The following is a 16,956-nucleotide window of genomic DNA, read 5'->3' as shown; positions in this document are numbered from 1 at the left end:
ATTACAACTGCTTAGGTGACCTTTCACTGGAACTACTTGGAGCCTGAGATTGGCTTAGAGTTATGTAATTTCAAGATTCTGTGGTCCTAATGCTACTGATGCCAACTTCTGGTGTGTTGTACAACTACCTTTCAATTGTACAACATTGCTGCAACTGTAATGATATGAAAAATATTTTTCAAATGACCAATTATAGATGTTCAAACAAATCATTCAAAAATGATTTGAGAAGTTTTCTGGTGGCCATTTTCCCCCTCAGCATCTGAAATTTCTCACGTCCAAAATAAGGACTTCTGAGGATATTGTTTTATCAGAGTTGCATGTCATGTACAGCGATGATTAGCACATATTGAAAATACCTATATGGTCAGAATGAGCCAATTCTACGATTGTGGTCTTTGTGTGCGGCTATTTTTGTTCAGAAGTTTAATCAGAGTTCATTACAGAAATAAGCCTTTGGTAGGTACATTGATTAGGATTACTGATTTTTCTAAAGAGGGAAATTCTCTACATATGCATTGGGTTACTCTGAAAATATCCAGAGATACAGAAGTCGGTTCTTGAAAACATTCCTCTCGGTACCTACCACTGCCCAGAACTTTAACCACTTGAGTTAACTTTATTGCTTTCAGGATGCTTTCCAGTAAGATGTGAAGTCCATTTGTCTCCAAGTGCATGGTGAAGTCAGGAAGGGGAGAAACAGTGTGGAGCTAGGAACACATCCAGAACTTTCAGGATCTCCTATTTCATGTCTTGGGCTGTGCAAAATTTTGAACATCAGGTTGATATGTTCAGGGTTTATCATCAGGAAATTACCTTAGAGACATAATAGTGGGATGCCAAGACTGGCTTCTTAATTTTATACAGAGTAAGCAAGGAGTTGGCCTTTCCTGTCTGCATGGTCATTGTATCTGACACAATTTTACGACAAGGAGCCTAAAGCTATTAAACCTATTACCTTGTATAGCTCTTTCTCATCCTTTTCATTCTTCAGCTGCAATTCCAGTTGTTCTTTTTCAACAATTAGTCTCCTCAGTTTGTGCTTTATGCTGGGGAAACAATTTTACATTTTAAACGAGAACATAAACCTCAAGTAAATATAATTGACATCTAAATATAACAGTGAACTAAAAGGTTCTGATTTACCAAACCTTAGCACTATTTTTATTCCAAAAAATAAAAACTTGTCCTTAGGCAGTGCTTCAGAGCATGCGTCTTCAACACTCTAGCATAACACAAATTCAGAGTTTTACAAAATAATAATTTTAATCAAATTTCAAGAAAAGTTAACTAACTGAAGTCAGAACTCTAGACTTTGAAATGCATAAAACATACGCAAGAAAAGTCTGGTGTGTTTTATTGTTAACTTGTAATACATTACATTTTAGCACCTTGTTTTTAAAAATCTGTCAAGATACTTCCTGCAAAAGTAGTAAAATGACAAGTTGTCTTTATTTTTCCAATGAATTTTGCAGCACAACAGGCAGCTGTCAGACCCATTGCACATTATAGCCTAAGAGTCACAGTAATTTGGCTATTTTTGTAGTACAGCAAGTTCACTAATGCAGTATATCATTTGACCACATGAGGTAAAAGTATGACTTATATTAGCCAACATGGATTTCACAAACAATATCTCTAGCACAATTTTGTCAAGTAGTAGGTAAATTTCCTTAAGATGCAAATAATTTTGAACTCTGGACTGAAGCAGAGTTGAAGTGTAGACCACAGAGGGTGAGATGAGACCAGTCTTTTCAGGAAAGCATCTTCCAGGGAATAAACTTACCTATATTCTGGGTACATGTTTAATACTGATTAATATATATAAATCATCATTTATTTGTTGCAAATTCAACAGAAATCAGAACAGCATTCCAAACTATTTTGAAAAAATAAACTAACAATGTGATTGGCTCAAATTGTAATGTTTGGACTGGTTGGTGTTCTGTAGGTTTTATATATCAAATAAATCAATCTTCATTAAGTTCTTTATCTGAGCTAATCAGAAAAGGCCTTGGGATTTTTTTTTATGAACCCGGCATTTCAATATATTCTGTTGTGCTACACTGAAGAGTGAACAACTTCAGATGTTTTACATGTAACTTCAAACCTCTGAAGTAAAATCATCAATTTCGACTCAAAACCGCTAACTTTTTGAAAAGATTAGGATTTCTACTCCATATTACACTCGAGTTTTGTTTCAACTAATGAGCTTTCAAGGCAGTGAACTAAAATAACCTTTTAGTCACTCTTATTTTGATCACATAGTAAAGAAAATCATTGAAGAAATACTACTGCTTCTCCAACTCATTTATTTATGTATTTTATTTTCATACTTGGATTATATTCAGTTTTCATACTTCACATTTTCCCCATAATTCTTCTCCCTCAAGATTTTCATTTGACTTTCATCATTCCTTTTGCCAATATTCTGTGTGAATTTCTTTTTTCCCTTCCCATCCCATGTCACCACGACACATACATACTTTTGAGTCCTTTCTGCTCAATTTGATTGAAACTTACCTCTGCTATGGTTCAGTACCCATAATGGCAAAGGATTTAAAAAAAACTTGGTACTGGTCATGAATTTTTTTATTCCTTCGTGAGATGTGAGCATCACTGGAGAGGCCAGCGTTTATTGCCCATGCTAATTACCCTTGAGATGGTGGTGGTGAGCCCCTTCCTGAATTGCTGCAGTCCATGTGTTTTAGATATTCCCACAGTGCTGTTGGGGAGTGAGTTTCAGGCTCTTGACCCAGTGACTTTGAAAAAGTCAAAATTACATGTGACTTGAATGGGAACTTAGAGGTGGTGCTGTTCCCATGGGTCTGTTGCCCTTGTTCCTCCAGCTGGCAGAGGTGGAAGAACCTTGGTGAGTTCCTGCAATGCATCTTGTAGATAGTATAAACTGAGGCCACAGTGGTGAAGGGAGCAAATACTTAAAGTAATCGATGGTTGCCAATCAAGCAGGCAGTGTTGAGCTTCATGAGTGCTGTTGGGGCTGCACCCAGCCAGGCAAGTGAAGAACATTTCATCACACTCCTGAATTGTGCCTATTAGATGGAGGACAGGCTTTGTGGGGATGTGGGGGTCAAGTGAGTTGCTTGCCACAGAATTCCCAGCCTTTGATCTGTTTTTGCAGCCACTGTATTTATTTGGCTGGTCCCACTATGTAACTCCCACTATGTTGGTGGAGAATTCAGTGATGGTAATGCCATTGAACGGAGATGGTCAGGTTCTCTCCCTTGTTGGAGACCTGTGTGGTGTGAATGTTACATGTCGCTTACCAGCCCAGGCCAGAATGCTATCCAAGTCTTGCTGCATGTGGGCACTGACTGTTTCATATCTGCGGAGTTGCGAATAGTACCAAACACTGTAATTATTAGCGTGCATACCCCCATTGGTGAGGCAACTGAAGGTGGTTGAGCCTAAAATACTACTGAGGAACTCTTGAAGTCAAACCCTGGGTTTGAAATTATTGGACTCTTAACAACCAGAAACATCTCCCTTTGTGCTGGGTATGTCTCAGTCTATGCAGAGTTTCCCCCCCAATTCCCACTGACTTCAATTTTGCTCAGGCTCTTTGATGCCACACTTAGTCAAATGCTGCCATGATGTCAAGGATAGTTATTACCACCTCACCTAATCCTAGCCATTATAGGGCAATATGTCTTGAAAATAAAAATAACTATTTAGAGAAGGATGCTGCCAGGAAAGAGAGGATGAAAAGCAACAGCAATATGGAGTTGGCAGGGGAAGAGAATGTCGTGCTGATGACATTAAATTATAAATTATGGGGACATGCTGGTACGCTAGAGGGGAATAAAACTAACCACCCATGGCAAATCACAAGTTGTTCCAATAATTATCAACCCTGATGGGAAAGTAATTCCACGATACATGAAATGTTTTCATACCTGTCTAATTCAGTTTCCTTTGCAATGGCTTTCTGATTAGCAGTCACTATGTCTTCTTCAAGTTGAGTAATTTTTGCAGCAGCTTCTTTATACTTTTTCTCAATGTCTTCTTTCTCAATTTTTGAAGCTTCTGAACACTGGAAGAGATCCTAGTTACACAATTTTAAAAAAAATCCTATTAACAAGAGAATTAAACAAGGCATAGCAAATACTTTCACTTATTTGAATTTAACTACACAGGTTCACTTAATTGATGGAAACTTCCAAATGTTGGTGGGAATGGAGTTTGGAGCGGGAACCAAAAATAATGGCTTCAGTCTTCCCAATATTTAATTTGAAGAAATTTCTGCTCATGCAGTAGCAAATGTCGGATAAGCAGTTGATAATTTAGCAACACCGGAGGAATCAAAGGAGATGGTAGTGAGGTAGGGCTGGGAAGTCGTCAACATACATGTGAAAACTAACATTGTCACTGTGCTTTCACATGATGTCACCAAGGGACAACATGTAGATAAGAAATAGGAAGGGGCCAAGGAGAGATCCTTGGGGAGCACCAGAGGTGAAAGTGTGGAATAGGAAGAGGAACCATTGCAAGTGATGCTCTGGTTAAGATTGATAAGAATGAAACCAGGTGAAAGCAGTCCCACCCAGCTGGACAACTGTGGAAAGGCATTGTAGGATGATGGTGTGCTCAACCGTGTCAAAAGCTGCAGAAGAGATGCTTCACCTTTGGCAAAGTCAGACAGGAATTATAAATTTTCATTCTTCCTATTATGCAAAAAATAAAATTTTTACACTTTCTAAATAATTTTTAAACATAAGTCAGTGGCAATTTATAGGTTGTTCAGTTAAAACAATCAGAATGATGGTTTGCATATTATACTGTTAAAAGAATATCAAAGGTAACAGCATTAAAGCTTGTAACAGCAATATCAAACTTTTAGATTTAAAAAAAAATCTTGAAAACTTAAGTTTTGATTAAAAGATGTGACGGATGATCCAAAAGATATATGATAGAAGCACGATGCATGCTTTAAAGGTGTACAACTTCAATATACAACAAAACTGAATAAACCAAGATATAAGCAACCTAAAAAGATATGTCAAGAAACACAATTAAATGTGGTAAAAATACTGTAACAATACCATTGTTGAAATGATCAAAGTCATCAGCTACTGCAACTGCCATCAAAAGCTTACATCTGAAATTGCTTTCTCCATATCAGAAACATGCCCTTGGATCACAAGCTGTGAAAATGCTCTGAACTCATTAGCATTTCTGGCACAGCTATGGAAATAAAAACTTAGGGTCTCGAATGTCTTGCTGCTTCAAACATTGACTCAAACTTGCAGCAGCAGAAAGCCGCCAATATTCCAGAATGTCATTTCAAGAACTTAACAGGGTCAATGTGGCTGTTTATTGTAAGCCTGCATTTCTGCCCTTTCACTGAGCTTGCTTGAAATATTGGCCATGTTAACTCTGATGATTCATGAAGTGTCAGAGGAAGATGAAAGTTTCAACGGCTGTATTTGTCAACTTGACCCAAGATTTTAGCATCTATCATCAACTGACAGAGATTTCCACTTTTACTTCCAATTACATGTCAAATAAATATAACTGTAGTTAGTAAAATCCTTAAAAGTTCGCCACATTTGGATAAAATTCTCAATTCAGATGAAAATGCTCCAAGCGAAACTATGTTTTAACAACAGCCTGAACCAGAATAATTTGGTTCTGGTTGCAAAAGTAAATCAAACCCAAACAGGTAAGTAACTTAGTTGGTTTTACCATCAATTCAGAAACATACTTTAGCTGGCAGATCATAGTTATATTGGAAGGCTTAATTCTTTGAAAATCAAGGGCTAGATAAAGCAGCTTCTGACTGTATTAGGAGATAATTTTGTCCCTTAAAGTAGTTAAAAATAAAAGCTTGCACACTCCAAGATACCCATTACTTATAACAGTACAAATTTCAAAAAGTGAAATTTATGCAGTTAGTTTTACCTATTTCTAAGCAGTATATTAAAAACATTCATTGCAGTGGCTGTCATGGTATACAACAGCCAGTGGCTTTTATTATATTAATTCTTCAGCTGTGACTGGCTCTGGCAAGGGCAGAATTTATTGCCCAACCCTAACTGCTGTGATAAAATTATAGTGAGACTTCTTCTTGAGCTGCTGCAGTCTGTATGGTGAAGATTCTTCTACAATGCTGTTCGGTCGGGAGTTACTGGATTTTGACTCAGCAATGAACGAATAATGTCCCATTGAAGATGGTATGTGACTTGGATGAAGGATGTGGTGACTATTCACATGTACTTGCTGCCCTTGTCCTTATAGATGGTGGAGTCACAGGCTAGGCAGATGCTGCCAAGAGCAATGGCAAATTGCGCCCTTCAGATAATACACACTGCAACCACAACACACCAGTGTTTAGCTGACTGGACTGGATGAGATGCCAATATTCTTTGCTTTGGATGGTATTGAGCTTAGAGTGTTTTCGCAGCTCCACCAATACTACAACAACAACAACAGCTTGTATTTATGGAGCACCTTTAATGTGGTAAAAGGTTCAAAAGCACTGCATTGGAGATTTATAAAATAAAACATGACACCAATCCACATAAAGTAATATTAGGGCAGATGGCCAAAAGCTTGTCAAAAAGGTAGGTTTAGAGAGGTGTCTTATAAAAGCAAACAGTAAGATGGTGGAGGCTTTTAGGGAAAGAATTCCAGAGCTCCGGGCCTAAGCAGCTGAAAGCAGGGCCACGGACGCTAGGACAACTAAAACAGGGAATTCTCAAGAGGGCAGAATTAGATATCTTGGGAGAGTTGTGCGGATGGAGGAGGTTTATAGAGATAGAGATGGGCCAGACTAAGGGTAGATTTGATAATGAGAATGTGAATTTTAAAATTGAGGTAATGATTAACTGGGAGCTATGGCAGCTGAGCAAGCACAGGGTGAACAAGACTTGGTGCGAGTAAGGGCACAGGCAGCTCAAACTTAAGAGGGTAGAACCTGGGAGGCCGGCCAGGAGTGCATTGGAATAATCAAGCCTAAAGATAACAATGGCAAGGATGAGGGTTCAGCATAGAAGCTGAGGCAGCGGCAGAGTTGGATAATGTTACAGAAGTGGAAAGAGGCAATCCAATTAATTGCATAAATATGGGGTTGGGAGCTCATCTCAGGGTCAATTATGGCCTCAAGGTTGCAAACGGCCTGAAACAGTAGTCAGGGAGAGGGATGGTGTCAGCAGCTAGGGAATGGAATTTGTGGTGGAAACCAGAAACAGCGGCTTTCTAATATTTAGTTGGAGGAAACTTTCATCCACACCTTTGTAACTCTAGATTTTACTGGCCGGTCTCCCATTCTGTAAACTTGAGGTCACCCAAAATTCTGCTGTCCAGATCCTAACTTGCACTAATTCCATTTACCACTGTTCTTGTGCTTGTTGACATACAATAGCTCTGATCCAGCAATTCCTCAATTTTAAAATTCACATTCCTGTTTTCAAATTCCTCCATGGCTCATCCCTCGCTATCTGTGTGACCTGCTCCAGCCCTACAATGCTCCGATAATTCTCCTCTCCTCCAATGCTGACCCTATTTCCCATCTCCAATTCTTATCGCCCCACCATTGGCAGCAGTGCCTTCTGCTATCAAGGCCATATGCTCTGGAATTCCCTCCATAAACCTCCAAAAACTCTCCCTCCTCCTCTTCCTTTAAGAGGGTCCTTGTGACTTCCCTCATTGACCAAGCTTTTGGCCACCTATTTTAAGAGCACCTTATGCGGCTTGGTGCCAAATTTTGTTTGATAAGGCTCCTGTGAAGAGCCCTGGGGTGTTCAACTATGTTAGAGCCACCATATAAACTGTGTTGTCTTAATGAAGCAGTCCACACTCATATGTAGCAGCTGAAGAATTGCAACTGGAACATTGTGCAATCAACACGAAAGAGCCCAACATCTGACCTAATGATGGTGAGAATGCCACTGATGAAACTGCTGAAGGTTGCTGGCCCTAGGATGTGCCCTGAAGAACTCACGCAACAATATCCTTGGGTTGAGATGAACGGCTGTGGTTATTGGAAACCATTTCCTTTTGTACCTCATTTGCCACTGAACAGTTTTCCCTCTGACCTGCACTGGTTTTAGATTTAGTGCTTCTGCATGCCCCACACAGTCAAATTCTATCTTGATGTCAAAGCTAGTCACTCTCATCTCACCTCTGGAATTCAGCTTATGTCCCTGTTTGACCTGAGGCTGTAATGAAGTTTGCACCAAGTGATCCTGACAGAATTCAAACTGGGCCTCTGAGCAGGAGCTCCTGGCGGGTAAGTGCTGCTTGATATCACTAATGAGGACTCCTGAATCACTTTCCTCATGGCTTGGAATTGGTTGATGGGTGTTAATTTGCCAGGTGGCATTTGTGCTGCTTTTTGTGAACAGTGCACCTGAGTAATTTCCTATTTTGTGATTAGATACCAGCGTTGTAGCTGTACCGGAACAGCTTAGCGAGGGGTATGGTAAATTACATAAGAAAGAGGAGGGGACGGCCATATTGTCCCTCGAGCCTGCTCCACCACTCAATATGATCGTGGTTATCTTCTTTCTCAACTCCACTTTCCTGCCCGCTTCCCATATTCCATGATGGAACATCCACAACACTCTGGGGTAGAGAATTCCAAAGGATCACAACCCTTTGAGTTAAGAAATTTCTCTTCATCTCAGTTCTAAATCATCAGCTCTACATTCTGAGACTGTGCTTCTGTGTTTCTGTGTTCCAGATTCCCCAGCCAGGGGAAACAATCTCTCAGACAAGCCCCTTCAGAATCTTGTACATTTCCATAAGATCACCTCTCATTCTTCTAAACATGAGAGTATAGATCAATTAACTCAGCTTCTTGTCATAGGCCAGCTGTCTCATTCATAGTACTGCCCCTACTGCAAGTATATCCTTCCTTAAATATGGAGATTAAGGCAACGCACAGTATTTCAGGTGTGGTCTCACCAAAGCCCTGCATAATTGTAGCAAGACTTCCTTGTTCTTGAACTCCAATCTCCTTGAAATAAAGGCTAACATGCAATTTGCCTTCAGAATTGCTTGTTGAACCTGCATGCTAAACTCATTCCTTGCATGTGTACACCCTAGCCCATCTGAACATCAACATTTACAACCTTTACACCTGTAAAACAAATTCTGCTTTTCTATTCTTACACTAAAGTGAATAACGTCAGACTTCTCCACATTATACTCCATCTCCCACCTTGGTTCACACTCACTTAACCTGTTGATATCTCTGCAATTCTAGAGCACAAGTCTTCCGGATATTATCAGGGCATTCAACAATTGATGTTGTGTGGATTCAATTATTTGGTGTACTTTAGCACAGTGGTTATGTTACTGGACTAGGAATCCAAAGGCTTGGGCTACTGATGCAGGACAGTAATTCAAATTCCACCACTACATCTGGTGAGTTTAAATTCAGTTAATTAAATAAAGCTTCTTTCTGTAGGGGTGACCATGAAACTACAGGGTTGTTGTAAAAAACAGACTCACCAGAGATGGCAGCACAGTAGTATACAGTTAGGAGGGAATTGCCCTGGGAGTCTTCAACATTGACTATAGGCCCCATGAAGTCTCACAGCATCAGGTCAAAAATGGACAAGGAAACTCCTGCTGAATACCACCTATCTCAGCTGATGAATCAGTACTCCGACATGTTGATAACAACATGGAAGAAGCACAGAGGGTAGTAAGGACATAGAATATACACTGGATGGGGAGCTTCAAAGCCAACACCAACTCATTGGCACCACTACTGTCCAAGCTGGAAGAATTCTGAAGAACATAGTTGTCAGACTGGGCCTGCTGCAGGTGGTGAAAGAACCAATGGCAGAAAACATACTTGACCTCGTCCTCAAAAGCCTACCTGTTTCAGTTACATCTGTCCATGGCAATAGGAGTGACTACCAAATAGTCCTGTACAGCCAAAGTCCTGTCTTTACAATGAGGGCATTGCCTATTGTGTTGTGTTGTGTGGGACTACCACAATGCTAAATGGGAATCGATTCAGGTAGGTCTAGCAGATCTAAAATGGGCATCCACGAAGCACTAAGAACCATCAGCATCAGCACAATTTTATTCCACCAAAATCTGCAACCTCCTTGTCTGGCATATCCCTCACTCTACCAGCACCATCAAGCCACGGGACCAACCCTGGTTCAATAAATGCAGAATAGGAACAGCACCAGTCATATCTAAAATCATGCCAACCAAGTGAAACTAATACATAGCACTATAGGTATGTTAAACAGCTGAAGCAGCATGCGATAGTCAGAGTTAAGCGATTTCATAACCAACGGATCAACATTAAAGGTCTGCAGTTGTGCCACATCCACTTGTGAATGATAGACAATTAAACTAGCAGGAGGTGGAAGCTCCATAAGCATCCCCATAGTCAATGATTTGCATGAGTGCAACATGTGCATGATTTGCAACCATCTCAGGCAGAAGTGCCAACTGGATGATCCAACTCAAACTCCTCCCGAGGTCCCACTGTCACAGCTGCCAGGTTTCAGACAATAAGATTCAATACGGGTGATCTCAAAAAAATATCTGAAGGCACTGGATACTGCAAAGGCTATGAGTCCTGGCAATATCCCAGCTACAGCTGAAGATTTGTGCTGCAGAACTAGCTGTGCCAGCAACAAGCTGTTCAAATACAGCTATAATACTAGAAGCTACAAGACAATTTGAAAATTGAGGATACTGTTCCTCATGTTGTGTGGCACTACCACAGTGCCAAATAGGGTAGATTTCAAACAGATCTAGCAGCTCAAAACTGGGTATCCATGAGGGCCATCAGCAGCAGACTTGTATACAACCACAATCTGTAACCTCATGGCCTAGCATATACCCCACTCTACCATTACCGTCAAGCCAAGGGATTAAACCTCGTTTCACAAAGAGTGCAGGAGGGCATACCAGGATCAGTACCGGGCATACTTAAAAATGAGGTGTCAACCTGATGAAGCAACAACGCAGGACTACTTGCATGCCAAACAGCGGAAGCAGCATGCAATAGACAGAGCTAAGCGATTCCACAACCAATGGATCAGATCTAAGCTCTGCAGTCCTGTCACATCCATTCGTGAATAGTGGTGGACAATTAAACAACTCACTGGAGGAGGCGGCTCCACAAATATCTCCCTCCTCAATGCTGGGGGAGCCCAGCACATCAAAAGACAAGACTGAAACAGTTGTAACCATCTTCAGCCACAAGTGCCAAATGATGATCCATCTTGGCCTCCTGCAGAGGTCCCCAGCATCACAGATGCCAGTTCAGCCAATTTGATTCATTCCATGTGATATCAAAGAACTGATGAAAGCAATGGATACTGCTATGGGTCCTGACAACATTCTGGCAATAGTACTGAAGATTTGTGCTCCAGAATTTGCTGCAGCCTTAGCCAAGCTTTCCAGTACAGCTACAACATTGGCCTCTACCAGGGAATGTGGAAAATTGCCCAGAAAAGGCCTTTCCACAAAAAGTAGGACAAACTCAACCCGGCCAATTACTGCCCCATCAGTCTAATCTCGATCATCAGCAAAGTGATGGAACGTGTTGTCAACAGTGCTATCAAGTGGCACTTATTCAGCAATAACCTCTCACTGAGGCTCAGTTTGGGTTCCACCAGGGCCACTCAGCTCCTGACCTCATTACAGCCTTGGTCCAAACATGGACAGAGAGTTGAACTCCAGAGTTGAGGTGAGAGTGACTGCCCTTGGCATCAAGGCAGCAATTGACCAAGGAGCCCTGGAAAAACTAGAGTCAATGGAAATCAGGTGGAAAACTCTCCACTAGTTGGAGTCACGCCTAGCACAAAGGAAGATGGTTATGGTTCCTGGAGGTCAATCATCTCAGTCCCAGGACATCACTGCAGGTGTTCCTCAGGGTAGTGTCCTAGGCCCAGCCATCTTCAACTGCTTCATCAATGATCTTCTCTCTATTATAAGGTCAGAAGTGGGGTCGTTCACTGATGATTGCATAATGTTCAGCACCATTTGCGATTCTTCAGGTGCTGAAGCAGCTGATGTCCATATGCAGCATGACAACATTCAGCTTGGGCTGGTGACTGGCAAGTAATATTCATGCCTCGCAGGTGCCAGGCAATGACCATCTCCAAATAGATAAATCTAACCTCTCCCCGTGACATTCAATGACATCACCATCACTGAATCCTCCATTATGAACATCCTGGGGGTTACTATTGGCCCAAAATTGAACTGAACCAGCTGTTTAAATATTGTAGCTACAAACAAGAGCAGGTCAGAGACTGGGAATTCGGTGCAGAATAACTTGCCTCCTGACTCCCTAAAGCCTGCTCACCATCTGCAAGGCACAAGACAGGAGTGTGATGGAATACCCTCCACTTGCCTGGATGAATACAGCTTCAACAATACAAGAAACTCAACAACATTAAGGACAAAGAAGCCCATTTGATTGTCATCCCATCTACTACCTTCAATATTCACTCCCTCCACCACCAACACAGTGGCAGCGGTGTGTATGATCTACAAGATGCATGGCAGCAACTCACCAAGCCTCCTTTGACAGTACCTTCCAAACCTGCAATCTCTACCACCAAGAAAGATAAGGGCAGCAGATGCATGGGAACACCACCACCTGCAAGTTCCCCTCCAAGCCACAGGCCATCCCAACTTGGAACAATATTGCCATTCCTTCACTGTCGCTGGGTCAAAATCCTCAATCTCCCTTCCTAAGAGTATTGTGGGTGAAGCTACACTAACGTGGACTACAGTGGTTCAAGGTAGTGGGTCACCATCTTCTCATGGGCAATTAGGGATGGACAGAGATAAAGAGATGGAGTTACTGAGCAATGCCTGCACCTGGACATGTCCATGTTGTCAATATGATGGGTAGGGTGAAGGGAGTATGGGAGAAAATGTGATTGGGCAAATACTGTTGAAGGTTCCTGTTGCTGGGCTAAAGCCAGAGATGTTTGGACCACTTTCAAAGTAGAAGATTCAACAGCAAACACCTGGAAGGAGTTAAGTCAACAAAATTTTCTTAAAATAATTTTTTCCCTCTTAAAACACCACCTTTCCCTTTCTCTTCCTTCCTCTTGATCTTTATCCTCCTTCCTAGCAACAGATGGTATTCCGTAGAATGGAGCTATTATGGAAATAAACACTACTTCTTCAGGAGTCCAACAAGAGTCATTACCAAAATTCACCATCTGCTTTTATACTTGGAACCACATCTTTAATTTTACCATACTGAGATCAAGGGAAAGTATTGTCTAAAATTGCAAGCCAAAAATCAGGAACACTGACATTTGTTAACCACTTTTTAAAAAAACTTAAAACATTACCAACAGAATGTGACTAACTTAGTTATGTATCCAAAAAAATTAATATATTTTGTTTCAAATACAGAAATGCTTCAAACTATTCAGACCATTGAGTTCTTGAAAGAACCCATCTGCTCGAAAGATTATGCCTGGTTCTTATCTATGTGAAAAATATAACAATTAGAAGGACAAGCCACAAAGTGCTCATACCACATTAATATCACCAACTATAAATTAGTTATAAACATGTACTTAGGTGATTTAGTTCATGCAAATTCACTTATTTCCACTTTCACAACAGGGTGCCTTATTTTTCTGCTATAAATGATAACTATTAAGTTGCTTCAGTGTAATACAAGAAATACTCAATTGTTTAAAGGGCAGTGTAAAACTACTCTGCTGGGTTTTCATGGCATTTTTGTTCTGTGGTTTTAAACTGAATTAATTGGAATGCAAAATAAGCATTTTATGCTGAAAGGCAATTTTTAATAAAAGGAATAGTTGTACTTCAAGTCATAAAAACTGAAATACATTCCTTCAAAATAAAATTATTGCTTCAACTTCAAAAATTCAAATTTAGTTTTAAAGACATGCAACCAGTTAGCAACTCTCATTACTCAGAAATCCATTACTATTGAGTTGTGCACTTTTAGGGTTAAAAATTAAAAATGATTTTAAAAATCTGGCAGATCAACTGGAAAACATTTATCAAGAACTTAAAAAACAAAGTAACATCTTAAGTGGGCAATGTACTTTCTAATCCAAGAACTTTCCTATTTGCTTGAAAAGATATGGCAATGGGTTAAAGAAAAAAAGACTTGTATGTGTATAACACTTATCACAATTTCAGGACATGCCAAAGCGTTTTACAGTTAATCATGTACTTTATTGAAATGTAATAGAGCTGCAAATGCAGGAAGTGAGGCAACCAATTTGTGCACCACAAGATCCCACCAACAGCAATGTAATAATAACCAGATAATCTGTTTTAATGATGATGGTGGAGGGATAAATATCAGCCAGGACAAGATATGTTTGTTACAAAAGTACTCAATTTATTTGATAGGCTAAGACATAGCAGATATATGTGCGGGCCTTGACATTATTGAGTAACTTTGCTCACTTCAAAGAGGTATTGTGGTTCAGGACTGGTCCATGACTCAATCCAGAGATACCCAACCCAGAAATAATGTGGAATATATCTGCTGTTCTACACTCAGTAGCTGGAAAACTTTCTGGAATTGGAAAAATGCAGCTTGACTCCCAGGCCAGTGTAAAGCACCACCTCCGCTGGAGTCCACAAAACTGCTCAGTCCTTCTCTAGGAACAGCTTCATCAAGGCTGCTCAGGTCAGAAGCCAACAGATAAGTTGGGCATCCACCTAATAGGTAACAGTATTTTATGGGATACAATAAAAATACTTATTGCTACATTTTTCAGATAGAAAACGGAAATAGTACACAATAGAAAATTAACTCCTGAGATTTTCTTTCCAATTCAAAGTGCAACAAACACACAATCAGAACTCTAAAACTCATTTGAAATTCATACCTTGTAATCCTTTTTTATTTGGTCACAGACCTCTTTCTCGTGATGAATTTCTTTTTCAAATTTTTCCAGGCGCTCACCTAATTGGACAGTTTCTTCTTCAAGTCCAGATTTAGTTTTCAACAGCTCCTCTTTTTCCTTTAGTAGCACTTCAATCCTTTGCTGAATATATAAATTAGAAGTCCAATTTATAATATTGCATCAACAAGCTAATTTCAGCGTTGAAAGAGAAATTCAAACAGGAATCCAAACTTTGCAATCGGGACTGAAAATCAAATGACGACAGCTTTGACATTTCTTGGCTAATTTCAAGAATGATTTCTTGTGAACTATTTTCTTATCGCATTCTTATTGATACAAATGGTATTCCGCTGTGATGGTTATAGTACATTAAAATTCAATCGATCGCCACAGCTGCTGTCAACTATTATCGTGGTCATCTCTGGCTTCCACCTAACTCAGCAGATTCTAAAACATGCCCAAAACCAAGTATTGCTTGGTCAGTAACAGGTTAAAAACTAACACGAGTTTCAACTTAATCACATGTTTTAGTTACGAGAATTATGGCAGAATATAGAGTTGGTCAGAAGAGATATATAGAGGCAGGATATCCAGAGTTACTGTTCCAGAACAGCTTTGTTAATCTCATGTTCTAAATGGGTACCATAGCATCCATCTCTGGTTAGCTGTTACCGAAAGTAAATCATGCTAGTTTAGCATACAGGCATTTGACCACACTGCTACTGAACATAGCCGATACATTCTTCACACCTGTGAAATGTTGAGCAGAGAAGGTTTTAATGCCAACATGTGTTTGTACAGCAATGAAGCAGTGTGCCAGCCTCCAGATGTACCTAACTATTAAAGTTTTGTCGCTCCAAAATCTCACTAAGCTATTGTGGATACTCTTCTTGCATACAGCCAATGCAGATGTTGGAAAAGGAGAGATTTGAACTTGTATGTGATATCTTCTGCAACTGTATACCCTGTTCAATATGTTAAGGGGAAAATAGTCATTAGTTAATACTGCAAATATTGTGACAATTGAGTGCTTGCTCTAGTGATTAACAGTAGCTGATGCTAATTGGGGAAAGGTTAGAGCAAGAACCAGTTTCCACCTGTGTGGAGAACTATGTGGAATGGAAAAGCAGTCTGCACTTATGTTATACTGAGTTTTGTTAATAAACCTATGTTGAAAACAGAATGGCTCCAGCTTCTTCCTTTGCCAGATGAATGTTCACTGGAGTAACATGTATGACATGTCATGGGGCAGGCAGCACTCACAGGAACAATACTCAAAGTCAGTGTCTTCGGGAGAGAAGGGCAGAAACGCGTAAAAGTGAAAAAGCTCCCATACAGATTTTGTCGTTGTCCACAATAGAAAAGCAAGCTGTAACCCTGGAGGTTAATTAACTCACAGCTTCATTTATCAGACCCATGACAAAACTTTTTGGGTTAGTCATGATACTGACAAAACTGTAGTGAGGTCTCTATGCTTGGAGAAATAAAACTCAAGTTTTCTTGTAGCCTACTAAACATTACAGTGAATAAGGCAGTTGCTTGAGGCCTTTTTGCGGAGGCTGAGCAGGCTTTATACTTATAAAAGCTACATGTCAGAAAATACCAGACATCAATTATGGCATGTCACTGAGAAAGATGCTTGACATTAAATGCAAAATTTAAAGCCAACAACTGCGGTTGACTGGAAGTCGAAAAACAGTCAACTGTACTAAGCTACCTAAGATTAGCTTTAGTGGGTCAATGCTGAAGTGTGGCGAGCATCTGATAAAGAAAATGTTGCTTTATAAAACTTCCTGAAAATGCAGGTAGCATGTGGTTAGACATCAGAACAAGGCCACAAAATATAATTTAACCAAGATGGTATAATGATGCAAATTGTCCAAATGTTTGTCAATTTTCATAACATAAGAAATAGGAGGTGTAGAGCACAAGGTCTACCGAACTTGCTCCGCCATTCAAGACAATCATGGCCGATCTTCGCCTTCAATTCCACTTTCCCCCCATCTACTCTTCATATTCCCCGATTCACTGAGAAACCAAAAATCTGCCTATCTCAGCCTTAAATATATTCAGTGATGGAACATCCATAACC

General features: G+C 40.1%; 1 protein-coding gene across 2 annotated transcripts in view; it reads right to left on the bottom strand.

The window, feature by feature from the left end:
• The window catches only part of tax1bp1b (Tax1 (human T-cell leukemia virus type I) binding protein 1b), a 711,119-nt gene that overhangs the window by 82,690 nt on the left and 611,473 nt on the right, over positions 1-16,956 (bottom strand). For both annotated transcript variants that reach the window (XM_078539019.1, XM_078539018.1), the window contains exons 5-7: positions 14,847-15,005; positions 3,918-4,066; positions 959-1,049 (exon numbers count right to left, since the gene is read on the bottom strand). In XM_078539019.1, the coding sequence (XP_078395145.1) occupies positions 959-1,049; positions 3,918-4,066; positions 14,847-15,005 (399 nt within the window). The remainder of the gene's footprint in view (positions 1-958; positions 1,050-3,917; positions 4,067-14,846; positions 15,006-16,956) is intronic.

Source organism: Cetorhinus maximus, chromosome 3 (genome assembly GCF_964194155.1).
Source record: "Cetorhinus maximus chromosome 3, sCetMax3.hap1.1, whole genome shotgun sequence".
Lineage (NCBI taxonomy): Eukaryota > Metazoa > Chordata > Chondrichthyes > Lamniformes > Cetorhinidae > Cetorhinus > Cetorhinus maximus.
Note: the sequence above shows the minus strand (reverse complement) of the source record. Positions and strands in the feature narration are given on the sequence as shown.